General features: G+C 50.9%; 1 protein-coding gene across 3 annotated transcripts in view; it reads right to left on the reverse strand.

Annotated features, from left to right (window-relative positions):
* NARS2 (asparaginyl-tRNA synthetase 2, mitochondrial) overlaps positions 1-18,835 on the reverse strand; it is a 102,172-nt gene that overhangs the window by 74,522 nt on the left and 8,815 nt on the right. For all 3 annotated transcript variants that reach the window (XR_005747325.1, XM_040339964.1, XM_040339965.1), the window contains exons 3-5: positions 6,499-6,608; positions 2,309-2,429; positions 1,249-1,389 (exon numbers count right to left, since the gene is read on the reverse strand). Coding sequence is in view for 2 of the 3 variants with exons in the window: in XM_040339964.1 (XP_040195898.1) it covers positions 1,249-1,389; positions 2,309-2,429; positions 6,499-6,608 (372 nt within the window). In the remaining variant the exon portion in view is untranslated. The remainder of the gene's footprint in view (positions 1-1,248; positions 1,390-2,308; positions 2,430-6,498; positions 6,609-18,835) is intronic.

Here is an 18,835-nt window from a genome sequence, read left to right on the forward strand (position 1 = left end):
TATTATAACAAAAAAATAAAAAATATAGCATTTTTTTCAAAATTGGCGTTCTATTTTGTTTATAGCGCAAAAAATAAAAACCGCAGAGGTGATCAAATACTAGGGTTGTCCCGATACCAGTATCGGTTTTGGGACCGATACCGAGTATTAGCGGGAGTACTCGTACTCCCGCTAATACCCGCATGGCTGCTGTATGGGGGACATGGCTGCTGTACGGGGGGACATGGCTGCTATACGGGGGGACATGGCTGCTATACGGGGGGACATGGCTGCTATACGGGGGGACATGGCTGCTATACGGGGGGACATGGCTGCTATACGGGGGGACATGGCTGCATTTGGGGACACATTTAAAAAAAAGTATCGGTATTGGCGAGTACATAAAAAAAAGGATCAGTACTTGTACTCAGTCCTAAAAAAGTGGTATCGGGACAACCCTATCAAATACCACCAAAAGAAAGCTCTATTTGTGGGGGGGGGGGGGGGGGGGGGGGAAGGACGCCAAGTTTGTTTGGGAGTCTCGTCGCACGACCGCCCAATTGTCAGTTAAAGCAACGCAGTACCGAATCGCAAAAAGGGTCAAGGTCCTTAACCTGCATAATGGTCCGGGTCTTAAGTGGTTAAATGCATTTATTTATAGTGAAGTTTTGGGCATATTTACCTTTAGTGCTAGCAGCTATCCTTTCCACAAAGAAAAACAAATTAAAGTGATTGTAAAGGTTGTTTTTTTTTTTTTTTTTTTTTAATAACAAACATGTCCTCCTCGAGTGGCCACGATCCTCGACTTCTGAGGTCCCCCTGCGGCACTCCTGGCTCCTCCTCTTCATCGGGTGCCCCCACGGAGAGCCGCTGCTTACACTACCCCTAGGGGGTGCCCCATCATGCAGGCTAAGCTCAAAGTACTCCAGGACCGAGTTGCGTTTACATATCGTTACATGAGTGCCGCGCAGTCCCGAACGAACGCCGGCCACCACCGGAAGAAGAAGCTGCAGCACATGGGAGGCCATATCTCTACTTTAATCCTTCATGTAGGCTTCAGGTTATGGGTTGCGTTTCTTCCAACGCAGCCGACCCTATTGAGATCTGTTTGCATTGAAGGTAAAGAAGGTCAGCCTCTTGCGTTTGAACACGTACCCATGAGTAGCGCTGCGTTCAAATGCAAACCACAAGATTTGACAACACTTATGTATGCAAGCCCTTACACACAATGCGATTCACAAGACAATAAAACACACACACACGGAGTACCTTGAAATACTCATGGATGGCCGCCGTGGCTTCGCTGCGGATTCTCAGTAAGGACCCAAACGTGTTGGTCCTGCAGCGCAGGTGAGGAAACTGACGCACATATTCTGGGGGGTGGCGCTGTTTAATTTTAAATGGAAAATCCTGAAAAATACAAAAAGGACACCTTCTGGTAGTCGGTGCATCAAAATCATTCCGTTCCCTTGAGGCGCATTCACACCAGTGTGCGGAAAACACGTCTTTTTTTTGTTAAAACACCTAAAGCATTTATAAAAGAGGTACTAAAGCCTTGACATTTCCCAGAAATACGAGAAATGTCGCACAGGACGAGGATTACTTCCAAATGGGTCCAGGAAACCACTCTCATGGGTGCCCCCATCAAGAAAAAATGTGACCCCTGCAGGATAATGCCATAACACGCTAGTATGTACTGCATCCTAGCACACTGACAGACTTACCTTAAAACCAAGTCCTCCAGCACTATCCTGACTCTGTCCGCCGCACTGCCCCGACCCCCCACCGCATTCTGTCCGCCGCACTACCCCGACCCCCTACCGCATTCTGTCCGCCGCAATACCCCGAGCCCCCTCCGCACTCTGTCCGCCGCACTGCCCCGACCCCCACCGCATTCTGTCCGCCGCACTGCCCCGACCCCCTACCGCATTCTGTCCGCCGCAATACCCCGACCCCCCCACCGCACTCTGTCCGCCGCACTGCCCCGACCCCCACCGCACACTGTCCGCCGCACTGCCCCGACCCCCCCACCGCATTCTGTCCGCCGCAATACCCCGACCCCCCCTGCATTCTATCCGCCGCACTGCCCCGACCCCCACCGCACACTGTCCGCCCCAATACCCTAACCCCCACCACATTCTGTCCGCCGCACTGCCCCGACCCCCCCTGCATTCTGTCCGCCGCACTGCCCCGACATCCGTAAAGCATTCTGATAAAAAAACAATCGGAATTGCAATTTGTATGGTCAGTATAAGAATTAATTAACCAAAGTTTGCCGTTCCATCCAGAAAATGGATTTCTAAATCTGGAATCATAGAGGACATCTTACTTTGGTGTCACATTCTCCAATCACTCGAATTTCTTCCGCCTTCACCTCCACACTCTGCTTGGTGCCGACACTACTCACCAGAGCCCCCAACACTTCCACCGCACTGCCGAAACCCATGGAGCTACAAGAAAACAAAGGAGCCATATAAGAGAGACCATCTTTATATAATAATCCTATAAAGCTTTTACCCTTTCACTGCCAGAGCCGTTTTGGCACCCCCCCCCGCAAAAATCATTTTAGGCCTGAAGATTACATAAAACCCCCAGACATTATATATATTTTCTAAAAGCAGACTGTAACAGGAGTGACTTTTGGGCACAGGTTTAGCCCAGGAGATGGGATACACATGTTGGATTGTTTTGGCGTGGACAGTGATTTACAGTATGTTCCTTAATGCCTGCAAAGAATATTCTATGACTCATTTCTATGCTTAGCCCTGACTAGTGACATGCTAATTGAGTCAGGGCCTGGAAGACATTCCATTGTTCTTGTGTAAAGGTGTTAACCCAGGTCTGCTCCCAGAACTCTAATTATGCATGCTAAATACTGTTTATGTGTGATAACACTGTCTAAAGCCTAGTGATGCTCAGAGGTGTGAATAGGTGTCAAGCTGTATGCGGAGACGGAACATCTGCCTAGGGAACTCAGTGTGTGATGGGGTTTTGTTGTTATGCTGTTAATTAAGGAATGTTTAGTAATTAGCCTTCGTGTGTGATTAGGGGGGTGGAGATCTCATTGTTGCTTTAATGCCTGGTACTGTATAAAAAGCTGAGAAGAAACCATTAAAGTATCATTACATTTGAAACCAGAAGCACAGAACTGTGTGTCTCGTGTCTGGGGGGAATTCTTATGGATCGAGTCCTGTTGGTTGGAGTGTCGATAAGCTGTCGTGACTGGGATGGAAGGTCGTAAACGGTGGTGACCGTTACACAGACCTAGAGAATAAAATAGCAGTAGTTCCAATTTTTTATGTCACACGATATTAGCACGACGGTTTATGAAACCTCCTTTTCTACCTGGTCCATTCTATCCTGTGCGGATATCTGTTTAGCCGGCTGCTGCATAAACTGCACTGAGGAGAGCCTCCATGTCGTCAGCTGAGAAGATGTGCTTTCCTGCCCTGGAATCTACATCCTCCTCTGTCTGACTATCCACCAGACCCTCATCAGCAGGGCCCTGATCGGGGTCCTCTGAGTCCTGTGATAACAGGGATCCCAGAGATTCCTGGCGAACTCTACCAAGTCGGGAAGAAGAGGAACTCTCCTGAGAGGAGGGCCCCCCCGGCGGAGTGGGACTCAGGTTCCCTAACTCTATGAGAGCGCATCTCTTAGAGCGGGCAGGGTCTTTAGAAGAATGGCTAGCTCCCCCCTGGGCAGTGACGTATTCTCCCCCAGTGGTCTCCTCTGCAGCCGTGGCCGTAGAAGGCCGGTCCTCGCGCTCCATGGTGACCCCGCGGATCGGGATGCTGGCGCAATGTGAGGACTAGTCGGGCGCCTCTCTCCCAGGCTGCGGTGCGTCTCCGGTGCTGAGCCGTGAGGCCTCTTTCCCTGGCTGGGAGAAACGCCGATGGCCGCCGCCATCTTACCTGGCCGGGACCGGAGATGACGCGAGCCGTACGGCGTCATCTCTCGGCGCCAGAGAGACTCAAACAGACGCCGGGAAGATGGCGCTGCTAGCCAGCAGAGAGGAGCTTCCCCAAACCACATCCCTGAGACGCGCGAACGCACCGGGAAGGCGGTGGGAAGCACCGGAGGAGCGCCCCCATCCCCAGACCTCCACAGGTAGGGGGGAGGGAAGGGAAAGAGGGAATTTCGCCCCTGGAGTTCTAGGGTAGAATTTTAGCCTAGGGTCCTCCAGTACTCAGGGGGGTTCTTCTGATGCCGCCCCTGGGTAGATCAGGACACCCCCCAGGAAGGAGCTTAGTCCTACTGGGCCCAGAGGCTTCCCAGGCATGCGGCCGAGCTCCCAGGGGGAGACCACCAGCCCCAGGCCTTAGGTCAAAAGAAAATAACAAACGGTTTGGCTGTGGGGAAACTCAATCAAAAAAAACTGAGGAGCACGGGGAGGGGCGGGGTTTTTAACCTCTTTTTGATTGTGTTTCCTGTCAGGTGGAGCCAATCATCTCTCATTGTGCCGTCCTGGAAGACGACTTGAGAAATGCTCAGTATTGAAGTGGTTAAATAACACATACTTACCTGCTCTGCGCAAGTATTCTCTTCTTCTCGAGTCCCGCTCCAGTGATCCTGGCCCCTCACCCTTCTGGCTGCCACCATAGCAAACCGCTTGCTGGGGGGGGGGGAGCCAGCTCTGTCCAGGGTGCATTTTGTCTCCAACACCCCCCACCTCCTCACTGGCTGTGTTTGACAGCAACAGGAGCCAATGATTCCCCCTGCTGTCTCTGAGCCAATGAGGGGAGAGAGAGAACAGGGAGAACCTTCACATCGCTGCATCGAGATTGGGCTCAGGCAAGTATAAGAGCAAGTATAATAAATAAGTAAACCTGTCTTCCTTTAGAATCACTTTATCAAAACTTTTTTTTTTTTTTTTAACGCCCCTTTAACCACTTAAGACCCGGACCAAAATGCAGGTAAATGACCGGGCCAGTTTTTGCGATTCGGCACTGCGTCGATTTAACAGACAATTGCGCGGTCGTGCGACGTGGCTCCCAAACAAAATTGGGGTCCTTTTTTTCCCACAAATAGAGCTTTCTTTTGGTGGTATTTGATCACCTCTGCGGTTTTTATTTTTTGCGCTATAAACAAAAATAGAGCGACAATTTTGAAAAGAATGCAATATTTTTTACTTTTTGCTGTAATAAATATCCCCCAAAAAAGATAAAAAAAACTTTTTTTCCTCAGTGTAGGCCAATACGTATTCTACATATTTTTGGTAAAAAAAACAAAAAACGCATTAAGCGTTTATCGGTTAGTTTGGGCAACATTTATATAGCCAGATTCACGTAGGCGGGCGCAACGTTAGGCAGGCGTAGCGTATGGCATATACGCTACGCCGCCGTAAGTTAGACATTCACATAGTACTTGCCTGCTAAGTTACGGCGGCGTAGCCTAAAGCGGGCGGGCGTAAGGGCGCCTAATTCAAAATAGGCTGAGGGGGCGTGTTTTATGTAAATTTTGTTTGACCTTACGTGATCGACGTTTTTTTGGAACGGCGCATGCGCCGTCCGCCTACATATCCCAGTGTGCATTGCGGCAACGTACGCCACACAGGCCTATTGGTTTTGACGTGGACGTAAACGTAAATCCCTATTCACGGACGACTTACGCAAACGACGTAAAATTTTCGAATTTCGACACGGGAACGGCGGCCATACTTTAACATTACTATTCCAACTATTTGATGGAATATCTTTAGGTCTGCTAATGCGTTGCGTAAACAGCGTATCTGTACTGCGTCGGCCGGGCGTACATTCGTGAATAGGCGTATCTAGTCATTTACATATTCTACGCCGACCGCAATGGAAGCGCCACCTAGCGGCCAGCCTAAATATTGCACCCTAAGATAGGACGGCGCAAGCCGTCGTATCTTAGATAGGTTTAAGTGTATCTCTGTTTGAGAATACACTTAAACTTAGGTCGGCGCAGATTCCGAGTTAGGCCGGCGTATCAGTAGATACGCCGACCTAACTCTATGTGAATCTAGCCCATAGTGTTTACAAAATAGGGGATAGTTTTAGTGCATTTTTATTAATATATATATAATTTTTTTACTACTAATGGCGGCGATCGGCGATTTTTTTCGTGACCGCGACATTATGGCGGACATATCGGACAATTTTGACACATTTTTGGGACAATTGTCATTTTCACAGCAAAAAAAAATGCTATACAAATGCATTGTTTACTGTGAAAATGACAATTGCAGTTTGGGAGTTAACGACTAGGGGGCGCTGAAGGGGTTAAGCGTGACCTCATATGTGTTTCTAACTGTAGGGGGGCGGGGCTGGACGTGTGACATCATTGATCGTGCTTCCCTATATCAGGGAACACACGATCAATGACAGCGCCACAGTGAAGAACGCGGAAGCTGTGTTTACACACAGCTCTCCTCGTTCTTCAGCTCCGGGGAGCAAGTAAAATTGCCCCAGTGTGACTTTTCTGGAAGGGTATCTTAGGACATACACATGTGGGATATTCCTAGACTCTGTTCTCCTATGATACAGACAGGGTTACCTGTGTCTGAGGCTGGGCTCGGCCACAATCTGGAGGTTTTGTAGAGAAGATCCGTCATTGATATGAAGGAATAAAACTTCTTTCTGGTCCCGGACAGAGCGCACCCAACCCTGCGGAAGGAGAGGAGATTAGAGAGCCCACATATTATACAATGGTGTGCGACAACCTAACTACACAGAGGACTCGTCACAGATTAGGTCTTACATAACGCCACGTTGTTTGATAACCCCCCCAGATGAATGATAATAATAATAATAATAATTAGGGTTGTCCCGATACCACTTTTTTAGGACCGAGTACGAGTACCAATACTTTTTTTCCAAGTAGTCGCCGATACCGAATACCGATACTTTTTTTAATGTGTCCCCAAATGCAGCCATTTCCCCCACATATGCAGCCATGTCCCCCACATATGCAGCCATGTCCCCCCACAAATGCAGCCATGTCCCCCCACAGATGCAGCCATGTCCCCCCACAGATGCAGCCATGTCCCCCCCCCATATCCAGCCATGTCCCCCCCCATTATCCAGCCATGTCCCCCCCCATTATCCAGCCATGTCTCCCCCCATATCCAGCCATGTGTCTCCCCCCCATCCAGCCATGTGTCTCCCCCCCATCCAGCCATGTGTCTCCCCCCCATCCAGCCATGTGTCTCCCCCCATCCAGCCATGTGTCTCCCCCCCATCCAGCCATGTGTCTCCCCCCCATCCAGCCATGTGTCTCCCCCCCATCCAGCCATGTGTCTCCCCCATATGCAGCCATGTGTCTCCCCCCATCCAGCCATGTGTCTCCCCCCCATCCAGCCATGTGTCTCCCCCCCATCCAGCCATGTGTCTCCCCCCCATCCAGCCATGTGTCTCTCCCCCATCCAGCCATGTGTCTCCCCCCCATCCAGCCATGTGTCTCCCCCCCATCCAGCCATGTGTCTCCCCCCCATCCAGCCATGTGTCTCCCCCCCATCCAGCCATGTGTCTCCCCCATATCCAGCCATGTGTCTCCCCCATATCCAGCCATGTGTCTCCCCCCCATCCAGCCATGTGTCTCCCCCCCATCCAGCCATGTGTCTCCCCCCCATCCAGCCATGTGTCTCCCCCCCATCCAGCCATGTGTCTCCCCCCCATCCAGCCATGTGTCTCCCCCCCATCCAGCCATGTGTCTCCCCCCATCCAGCCATGTGTCTCCCCCCCATCCAGCCATGTGTCTCCCCCCCCATCCAGCCATGTGTCTCCCCCCCCATCCAGCCATGTGTCTCCCCCCCATCCAGCCATGTGTCTCCCCCATATGCAGCCATGTGTCTCCCCCCCATCCAGCCATGTGTCTCCCCCCCATCCAGCCATGTGTCTCCCCCCCATCCAGTCATGTGTCTCCCCCCCATCCAGCCATGTGTCTCCCCCCCATCCAGCCATGTGTCTCCCCCCCATCCAGCCATGTGTCTCCCCCATATGCAGCCATGGCCCGCTTACCTGCTACCGCCGACTGTGTACAGTACTACGGCCGGCCAGGAACATTACAGCTTTGAATAGCTTTGTAATGATTGGCGCCGCGCTGCGTGTATATACACTCCCCCTCGCTCGGGATTGGACAGTTCACCCGAGAAAGGGGGAGAGTCTATGCGTGGCGCAAATCATTACAGCTATTCAAAGCTGTAATGTTCCCGCCCGTATTACACAGTCGGCGGTAGCGGGGATGCGGCGTAACGGCGGCGGATTGCGGCTCCGGTGGCGGGGGGGGTTAAGTATTCTATTTGTGTATCGGGGCGGGGTATCGGCGTCTGAGTACCGCCGAAAAAACTCGGAATCGGTCCCGATACCGATACTAGTATCGGTATCGGGACGACCCTAATAATAATAATAATAATAATAATAATAATAATAATAATAATAATAATAATAATAATAATACTGGCCCGGATTTAGAGAGAATTTACGCCGGCGTATCTATAGATACGCCGCGTAAATTCAAATCTGCGCCGGCGTATCTTCTTTCTGTATTCAGAAAGCAAGATACGCCGACATTAGCCTAAGATCCGACTGGCGTAAGTCTCTTACGCCGTCGTATCTTAGGGTGCATTCTCACGCTGACCGCTAGATGGCGCTCCCGTCGTTTTCAGCGTAGAGTATGCAAATTACCTAGTTACGCCGATTCACAAACGTACGTGCGCCCGGCGGTGTTTTTTTTACGTCGTTTGCGTAAGGCTTTTTCGGCGTAACGTTGCTCTTGCTATTAGGTGGCGCAGCCAATGTTAAGTATGGACGTCGTTCCCGCGTCGAAATTTGAATTGTTTGCGTCGTTTGCGTAAGTCGTTCGCGAATAGGGCTGGACGTAATTTACGTTCACGTCGAAACCAATACGTCAATACGGCGTACTTGAGAGCAATGCACACTGGGATATGTACACGGACGGCGCATGCGCCGTTCGTAAAACACGTCAATCACGTCAGGTCATAACACATTAGCATAAAACACGCCCCCCTTACACATTTGAATTACGCAGGCTTACGCCGGCCCCATTTATGCTACACCGCCGCAACTTACGGAGCAAGTGCTTTGTGAATACTGCACTTGCTCCTGTAAGTTGCGACGGCGTAGCGTAAATACAATACGCTGCGCCGCCGTAACTAGGCACGCAGGTATCTGAATCTGCCCCAATAATAATAATATTATATATACCCCCCTTCATGACCAGGCCATAAAATATATGTCCTTTTTTTCCCACAAGTAGAGCTTTCTTTTGGTGGTATTTGATCACCTCTGGGTTTTTTATTTTTTGCGCTATAAACAAAAATAGAGCAACAATAAAAAAAAAAAATGTATATTATATATATATATATATATATATATATATATATAAAGTGTGTGTGTGTATATATATTAGTGTGTGTATATATATATATATATATATATATATATATATACACACATATATACACACACACACACACACACACACACACACAGGGTTTGACAAATTTGCTTGGAATCTAGGAGCCAGCTAAAAAAGTTAGGAGCCAGAAAACGCGCGCCCGTCCCGCCAAGCTCGCGAGCAGAAGCGAACGCATTCGTGAGTAGCGCCCGCATATGTAAACGGTATTAAAACCACACGTGTGAGGTATCGCCGCGATCGGTGGAGCGAGAGCAATAATTCTAGCCCTGGACCTCCTCTAACTCAAAACATGCAACCTGTAGAATTATTTAAACGTCGCTTATGGAGATTTTAAAGGGTAAAAGTTTAACGCTATTCCACGAGCGGACGCAATTTTGAAGCGTGTGACATGTTGGGTATCAATTTACTCGGCGTAAAATCATCTTTCATAATATAAAAAAAAAATAAAAAATTGGGCTAACTTTACTGTTGTCTTATTTTATAATTAAAAAAAGTGTAATTTTTTCCCCCCAAAAAAGTGCGCTTGTAAGACCGCTGCGCTAATACAGTGTGACAGAAAGTATTGTAACGACCGCCATTTTATTCTCTAGGGTGTTAGAATAAAAAATATATATAATGTTTGGGGGCTCTAATTGGAGGGAAGGAGATGGCAGTGAAAACACATTAGAATTGCTGTTTAACTTGTAATGCCAACAGCCACCACAAGATGGCGCCAGATCACAGAAGGAAGATTAGGCCTGCAGAAGGCCGCGGCCTCAATTACCGCCCCGCGCCGGCCTGTAATTGAGGCCGCAGCTTTATGCAGGCCTAAGCTTCCCCGGGCGAGCCCTGTATGTGTGTGTGTGTATATATATATATATATATATATTTTTTTTTTACTTTCTGCTATAAAACATATCCAAAAAAAAAACCGGAGTTAGGCTTACCGGTAACTCTGTTTCTAGGAGTCTTCCAGGACAGCCTCTTGAGACCTTGGGCTCCTCCCTCCGGGACAGGAAACACGTACACCCTTTTCTTTAAAGGGCAGTCCTCCAGGTCTCCTCCTCAGTTTGCCCGAGAAATAACAGAAGACTCTGAAAGACACAATCTACACATCGTTAGATCATTACCACACTACCAGTTCCTAGATTGACACCGGGTGGGAAAAACTCAGGCTGTCCTGGAAGACTCCTAGAAACAGAGTTACCGGTAAGCCTAACTCCGGTTTTTCTCTAGTCGTCTTCCAGGACAGCCTCTTGAGATGATAAGCAAGAAACTTACTCTTTTTTAGGGTGGGACCACTGTCTGTAGGACCCTTCGTCCGAAGGCCTGATCTTTATCTGACATAAGGTCCAACCGATAATGCCTTGCAAAGGTTGAATAGGATGTCCAGGCTGCCGCCTTACAGATCTCTTCCGGGGAAGCTCCGGCTCTCTCTGCCCAAGAAACTGCAACTGCCCGGGTAGAGTGTGCTTTGACAATTGGTGGTTCTTTACCCCCTATCTGATAAGCCTCAGTAATTAACATCCTTAGCCATCTGGCTATAGAGGATTTAGACGTCCCGTAACCTTTACGGGTACCAGAAAAATTAACAAAAAGGGAATCACTAAGTCTAAACTGCTTAGTGGCCTCTAAATAAAATAAAATATTTCTTTTAACGTCCAGTAGGGACGACAATTCCCCCTCATCACTCTCTGACGAGGAATGCAGAGTTGGTAGGATAATATCCTGAGTTCTGTGGAATGTCGATGCCACTTTTGGCAAATAATTTGGGTCCGTCCTAAGAATGACCCTATCATCTAAAACCTTCAGGAAGGGCTCTCTAATAGAGAGGGCCTGAAGGTCACTAACCCTCCTAGCCGAGGTTATGGCGACTAGGAATGCTGTCTTCAACGTCACATGCTTCAGAGAAGATTCCTCCAGCGGCTCAAAAGGTTTGTTGGTAAGAGCTTTTAGTACCAGCGAGAGATCCCATGTAGGACATGCTTTAACCCTAACGGGTTTGGATCTTGCCAGGCTTTTGAAGAAGTTCCTAACAAAGCGATCTTGCTGAAGGGGAGTCTCCAGAAAAATGCTTAAGGCCGCAGCCTGTACCTTGAGGGTGCTTATGGATAAGCCCAGTTCTACCCCAGCTTGCAGAAAATCCAGCACTGCTGGAATATTAGTTTGGAAAGACCCTTGCTCCAACCTCCAGGAATTGAACTTTTTCCAGATCTTGGAGTAGATAGCCCTTGTCACTGGCTTGCGACATTCCAGCAGGGTTTTCACTACCCTATCTGAAAAACCACGGGCTTTTAAGAGTTGTTCCTCAGAAACCAAACAGTTAATTTCATGCTCTTTATCCGAGGGTGAAGAACCGGACCTATGGACAGTAGGTCCTCTCTCTCCGGAAGTGACCAAGGTGGATATAGAGCCAGTTTCTTTAGGCTGGTGAACCAAGGCCGCTTCGGCCAAAACGGCGTGACCAGAATTAGGTCCGTGCATTCCCTGATAAACTTCTGAATTACCCTGGGAATTAATCTCACTGGGGGAAAGGCATATGCTAGGTTGAAATGCCAGGGATGGGCGAAGGCATCTATACCCTTCGACCTGTCCTGATGGTGGATAGAGAAGAACACTGGAACTTTCTTGTTCCCTTCTGCAGCGAATAGGTCCACTTCTGGTAATCCCCAGAGAGACACTATTTGCTCGAACACAACCTGGTTCAGACACCACTTGTCCTGATTTACCGACTGTCTGCTGAGAAAGTCGGCCAGGGTGTTTAGAGATCCCTTCAAGTGGACTGCCGAAAGGTATATCAAATTCTTCTCTGCCCAGCTTAGAATTTGTGTCGCCGTGGCCTGAAGGGCTGGACTTCTTGTGCCCCCTTGTTTGTTTAGGTAGGCTACCGTAGACGCATTGTCTGTTCTTACTTGTAGGTGTTGTCCTACTAGGCGACTCCCGAAAGTCTGTATGGCTCTTAGGACGGCCAACAGCTCCCTTTGGTTTGATGACTTTAGGACTTCTGAAGAGGACCATTGTCCCTGGGTCCAAGTCTCCTCTAAGTGGGCTCCCCAACCCTTTCCGCTGGCGTCGGTGGTCAGCACCAGGGCAGTTGGGGGTTGCCATGAGAGCCCTCCCACTAGGTTCTTTTTGGACCGCCACCACCACAGATCTCTTTTGATTCTGTCTGGGATAGGCATTGGAAGGTCCAACCCTTCCTTCCTGCCATTCCAATGTTTGAGCATAAGCCCCTGAAGGGGGTGTAGGTGGAACCGGGCCCAGGGCACCGCTGGGAAACATGCTGACATGAGTCCCAAGACCCTCATCACCTCCCTGATACTGGCTTCTAAATTTGTTTGAAGCTGTGCAATTGCTTGTTCCAATTTGTGGAATTTTTCCAGTGGGAGAAAGGTCTTTCTTTCCACCGAGGAAATTCTGTATCCCAAATACATGACTTCTTGGGAAGGTACCAGTTGTGATTTGTCCTTGTTGACCAACCACCCTAAGGAGTTCAGGAAGGACAGGGCCACCCTTAGGTCGCTCTCTAGTTGGGGACCTGATGGGGCTAAGAATAAGAGGTCGTCCAAGTATGGAATTACTGTGATATTCCGTGTTCTCAGGTGCGCCAAGGCTTCTGCCAGCACTTTGGTGAAGATTCTTGGGGAGGACGACAGTCCAAAGGGGAGAGCCCTGAACTGGAAGTGTTTGATTGTCGTCCCCATCTTCACTGCCAACCTCAGAAATTTCTGACTTTCCGGGCGAATTGGGATATGCAGGTATGCATCCCTCAGATCCACCGTGGCCATAAAGCAATTTGGAAAGATAAGATTGGTCACTGAAAAAATTGACTCCATTCTGAAGCGCTTGTACCTGACAAACTTGTTCAGGGGGCGCAAATTCAATATCAGTCTGTATTTTCCTGAGGGTTTTTTCACCACGAACACGTGTGAATACACTCCTAGACCCTTTTCCGCTAGGGGAACCTCCACCAAGACTCTCTGGTCTAATAAGTCTCCTATGAGGAGGCTCAAGGCTTCCGCTGTCTCCCGATCTTTTGGTAGTTGGGTGATTAGAAGTAATGGAGGGGGAGGGGACAGGAATTCTAGTCTGTAACCGTTTTTTATTATATCCAAAACAAACGGACTGACTGTAGACTTTGTCCATTGCAGGAGGAACTCCCCCAGTCTTCCTCCCACGGGGACCTGAATGTCACTGGGTTTTGGGGGTAGCCTGAGGAGGGTTGAACAAGATACCCCCTCGACCTCGTCCTTTCTGGTTAGCCCAGTGTTTTTTAGGACGGTTATCGTCTTTTTGGTTCTGCTTGAACCCTCGAAAAAACTTTCTATTCCCATCTTTTTTCTTTCTCTCGGGAAAAGCTTTCTTTTTATCCTGCGTCCTTTCCAGCGCCTCTTGGAGGCCTGGACCAAACAAATGGTCCCCCGAAAAAGGCAAGCCGCAGAGTTTTAGTTTTGACGCTGCATCTCCGGTCCACGTCTTTAACCAGACTGACCTTCTGGCCGCATTAACCAGGGCAGCTGATCTAGCTGCCAGCTTCACTGATTCAGAAGAAGCATCAGCTAGAAAGCCTACAGCTTTCATAAGCAACGGGAAAGATTTCAGAATCTGTTGCCTAGAAGTACCCGCTGTAATGTGGGCTTGAAGCTGATTGAGCCAACATTCTAGATTTCTAGCCACGCACGTAGCTGCCAGAGCAGGTTTTAGTGCAATGGTGGAGGCATCCCATGCTCTTTTGAGTAGTATTTCACCCCTTTTGTCCATGGGATCCTTAAGACATCCAAGGTCGTCAAAGGCCAGGTCGGTTCTTTTAGAGACCTTGGCTAGGGGTGCATCAAGCTTGGGGTTTTTGTTCCAGGGCTGTGATGCATTATCCTCAAAAGGGAATCTCCTTTTTAAATTCCCCGCAAAAAAGGGCCTTTTTTCAGGCTGCTCCCACTCCTGCAAGATAGCTTCTATTAGCGACTTGTGGACAGGGAAGACCTTGGTCTTTTGAGCACTGCACCCTTGGTATAACTGGTCGTGCTTTGATAGCTGGACCGGTTCCTCTCGAATCTCTAAGGTTTCGTAGATAGCATTAAGCAATTCTCCTACGTCCTCTAGAGATAACTTGTATCTTGTCCCCCTGGAGGAATCTTCCTCTACCTCTGAGCCCGATGCTGAGTCCATCTGGGAAGAGGCTTGGGACCGTGTGGACCCACCAGCCTCCTCTTCCTCCTGCTCAAACACTCCGGGAGTGGCCACCAAGGATGGTGCACTAGAGGCTTTATAAATTGGGGATGGCATTTGCACCCTATCCATCATCCCCCTAAAGGAGCTGAAGGTGGATGCCAATTCGTCCCTGACAGATGTCAAAACTTTATGACATTCCGCAGTGGAGTCGTCTTTAACTAAACTGGCGATGCACTCAGCACATAGAGGCTTTTTCCAGCTAGAGCCTAACTTCTCCCCACACACAGCGCACTTTCTTTTTGGGGCCTGGACTGCTGTCTTGTCCTGAGCTTTGACCTGCAAGCAAACACATAGCCAAGCATAATCGTCAGAAAACAGCCCCTATGACCACACACCACTGTGAGATAGGTCAGAAAATAAGTGCGGGGGAGTCCCTCCACCAAGTTCCCCACCCAGGGAGGGAGAAGTGATAGTGGTCTGTTTCCAGACCTAATCCCCCAGAGTAAGGCAGAACGGCCTCGCCCCCTTACCTGGGAGATGCCGGAGCCGGTGGACCCGGAGTCTGTAGCCCTCGCTTCCTCCATCAGTCCCCGTGTTGTAAACAGCGCTGCTGCCGTGAAACACGCCGCTCCGGAGCCTTCGTTCCTCTGCTGCGCCTGTTGACGGACGGGACCACATCCGTCGGCGCCCCCTGATGACTCGTTCCTCTGACGCACTTCCGCCCGAGGAACGAATCCGCCCCACCCCTCAGCGCCGCTCCGGAAGAGGAAGTAAGTGCCGGGCGGCATGGCTAAGCCAGCGTCACTCACCGCCGCCATGCTGAGTCCCCTGCTGTGGAAATCCACGCTACTGAGGCCAGGTACTGGGGATAGGGGGGAGGATTTTAAGCCCCAAGGGTCCCCGCTCTCCCCGAGCGTAAGGACAGCAGCAGGAACTTGGTGACCTCCTCTTCCGACCAGGAACAGAGGGGTACCAAGGCAGAGAGGGAAGTCCAGCATTTTCTTAGTCCCTTGACGTGCTCCTTCCCTTCTGGCAGGAAACACAAATAACTGAGGAGGAGACCTGGAGGACTGCCCTTTAAAGAAAAGGGTGTACGTGTTTCCTGTCCCGGAGGGAGGAGCCCAAGGTCTCTCAAGAGGCTGTCCTGGAAGACGACTAGAGAAAAATCAAACATTTCTTAAACAATTTAGGCCAATATGTATATTGATTGGTTTGCGCAAATGTTTTAGCGCCTACAAACTATGGGATACATTTATGGAATTTTGTATTTATTTATTGTTTTACTAGTAATGGCGGCGATCAGCGATTTTTACTGAGACGGTGAAATTGCGGTGGACAAATCGGACACTAAGTGACACTTTTTTGGGGACCAGTGACACTATTACAGTAACAGTGCGTCATTTTAGCACCGATCACTACTCTGACACCAGCAAAGAAGAGGTTAACATCAGGGGCACCAGGGTGAAATATGTTCCCTGGGAGCGATTAGTAACTGTGTGGGGGGTGGACTGACTGGAACAACAGAGATCCGTGTTCCTGCTTAGCAGAAACACAGGATCTGTGGGCCAGATTCACAAAGGAGATATACGCCGTCGTATCTCTGTTTCTATCTATGCGGCTGATTCATAGAATCAGTTACGCATAGAAATCCATAAGATCCGACAGGTGTAATTGTTTTACACTGTCGGATCTTAGGATGCAATACCGCGGCCGCCACTGGGGGGGCTTCGCGTCGTAAACCAGCGTCGGGTATGCAAATTAGGAGTTACGGCGATTCCCGACGGTTTTTCGCGTTCGCTACGTTTTTTGGTGCCTTAACTTTACACAGCAATCGTATTGCTGTATAAAGTATGGCCGTCGTTCCCGCGTCGAAATTTAAAAAATAACGTTGTTTGCGTAAGCCGTCCGGGAATACGGAATTACGCTACGCGCGTCGCCGTTCTAAAAAATGACGTCACGGCGCGCAAAGCACGGTGGGAGTTCGGAAACGGAGCATGCGTGGTAGGTCCGGCGCGGTAGCGCGCCTAATTTAAATGGCACACGCCCATTTGAATTGGCCCGCCTTGCACCGGAGGCCGCCGGCGGAGGATTTCATCGCAAGTGCTTGGTGAATCAGGCATTTGCGATTAAAACTTGCGGTGGTGTAACGTATCTACGATACGTTACGCCGCCGCTCATCTATGTGAATCTGGCCCTGTGTGTCCTCCCCTGTCAGAAGCAGGCCCGTCGCAACAGGACAGGCAAGGCAAGCAATTGCTTGGGGCCCCGAGCTAGTAAGGGGCCCCCAAGCTGGCTCGTCTGTCTGCCTGATGCTATATTCACAGGCTCCCCGCGAGCCCCCCTCCTCCCGCACGGAGAGCCGCACAGCTGAATCCTGGAGTTCAGTGCCGAAGCGTGCAGTTGCACTGAACTCCAGGATTCAGCTGTGCGGGAGGAGGGGGGTGGAAGTGGCGCGGTCACCCGGGACAGTGCAGCCGTCCCTCTCTCTCCACTGACTGCAATACAGTCACACTTCGGCTCCTCCCCCCCTCATGGCTCAATGTGTACACAACAAGGAGGAGGAGCCGAGGAGAGACACGAGTGAGAGAGCCGTGCTGCACAGTGCACACAGTAAACAGGAGGTAAGGGGGGGAGCAAATAAGAGGTGAAGGAACGAATGAAGTGATGTGGGGGGAGAGGGTGGTATGGTGATATATGCTGGGGAGTGATTTGAGAGGGAAGATGATATGTGCTAGTGTGTGTGTGGGGGGGTCCGATTCCCCCCCCCCCACTAGCACATATCATCTTCCCTCTCAAATCACTCCCCAGCACATATCCCCATACCACCCTCTCCCCCCAAATTAAAAGATGCTCTGTCCCCCTGTGCTTATCCCACCCTGTCCCCATCCCACCCTGTGCTTATCCCACCCTGTGCTCATCTCACCCTGTCCCCATCCCACCCTGTGCTTATCCCACCCTGTGCTTATCCCACCCTGTCCCCATCCCACCCTGCGCTTATCCCACCCTGCGCTTATCCCACCCTGTCCCCATCCCACCCTGTGCTTATCCCACCCTGTGCTTATCCCACCCTGTGCTTATCCCACCCTGCGCTTATCCCACCCTGTCCCCATCCCACCCTGTCCCCATCCCACCCTGTCCCCATCCCACCCTGTCCTCATCCCACCCTGTCCCCATCCCACCCTGTCCCCATCCCACCCTGTCCCCATCCCACCCTGTCCCCATCCCACCCTGTCCCCATCCCACCCTGTCCCCATCCCACCCTGTCCTCATCCCACCCTGTCCCCATCCCACCCTGTCCCCATCCCACCCTGTCCTCATCCCACCCTGTCCTCATCCCACCCTGTCCTCATCCCACCCTGTCCCCATCCCACCCTGTCCCCATCCCACCCTGTGCTCATCCCACCCTGTCCTCGTCCCACCCTGTCCCCGTCCCACCCTGTCCCCGTCCCACCCTGTCCCCGTCCCACCCTGTCCCCGTCCCACCCTGTCCCCGTCCCACCCTGTGCTCGTCCCACCCTGTGCTCGTCCCACCCTGTGCTCATCCCATCCTGTCCTCATCCCACCCTGTCCCCATCCCACCCTGTACTCATCCCACCCTGTGCTTATCCCACCCTAACCCCATCCCACCCTGTCCCCATCCCACCCTGTGCTTATCCCACCCTGTCCTCATCCCACCCTGTGCTTATCCCACCCTGTGCCCATCCCACCCTGTCCCCATCCCACCCTGTACTCATCCCACCCTGTGCTTATCCCACCCTAACCCCATCCCACCCTGTCCCCATCCCACCCTGTGCTTATCCCACCCTGTCCTCATCCCACCCTGTGCCCATCCCACCCTGTGCCCATCCCACCCTGTGCCCATCCCACCCTGTGCCCATCCCACCCTGTGCACTCATCCCATGAAAATGACAGGACGAGTCTTAAAAAAGAAGGGGTGTCCGAGTTTCACCAGGCCTAGGGCAGCACAAAACCTAAATACACCCCTGGGCGCACCACACATGAGTCTGTCCCGGCCTTCGGTAAGATCACCGCTACCGTCGGTCTGTATCCATGCGCCGCTCGTGTCCTGCCTGGCTCCCTCTCCCCTCCTCCTCCCTCTCCCCTCCTCCTCCCTCTCCCCTCCTCCTCCCTCTCCCCTCCTCCTCCCTCCCTCACAGTCCGGAGCCACCAGGAGGAGGCCGCCCACCGGTTCCTGTAGGCTTTGCGTGCATGCAGGGGGGGGGGGCCTCTATGTCCATTTTGCTTGTGGCCCCCAAATACCTTCAAACGGCCCTGGTCAGAAGGGCGATCTGCCTTGTTTACATAG

This window comes from Rana temporaria, chromosome 2, assembly GCF_905171775.1.
Source record: "Rana temporaria chromosome 2, aRanTem1.1, whole genome shotgun sequence".
Classification (NCBI taxonomy): Eukaryota; Metazoa; Chordata; class Amphibia; order Anura; family Ranidae; genus Rana; species Rana temporaria.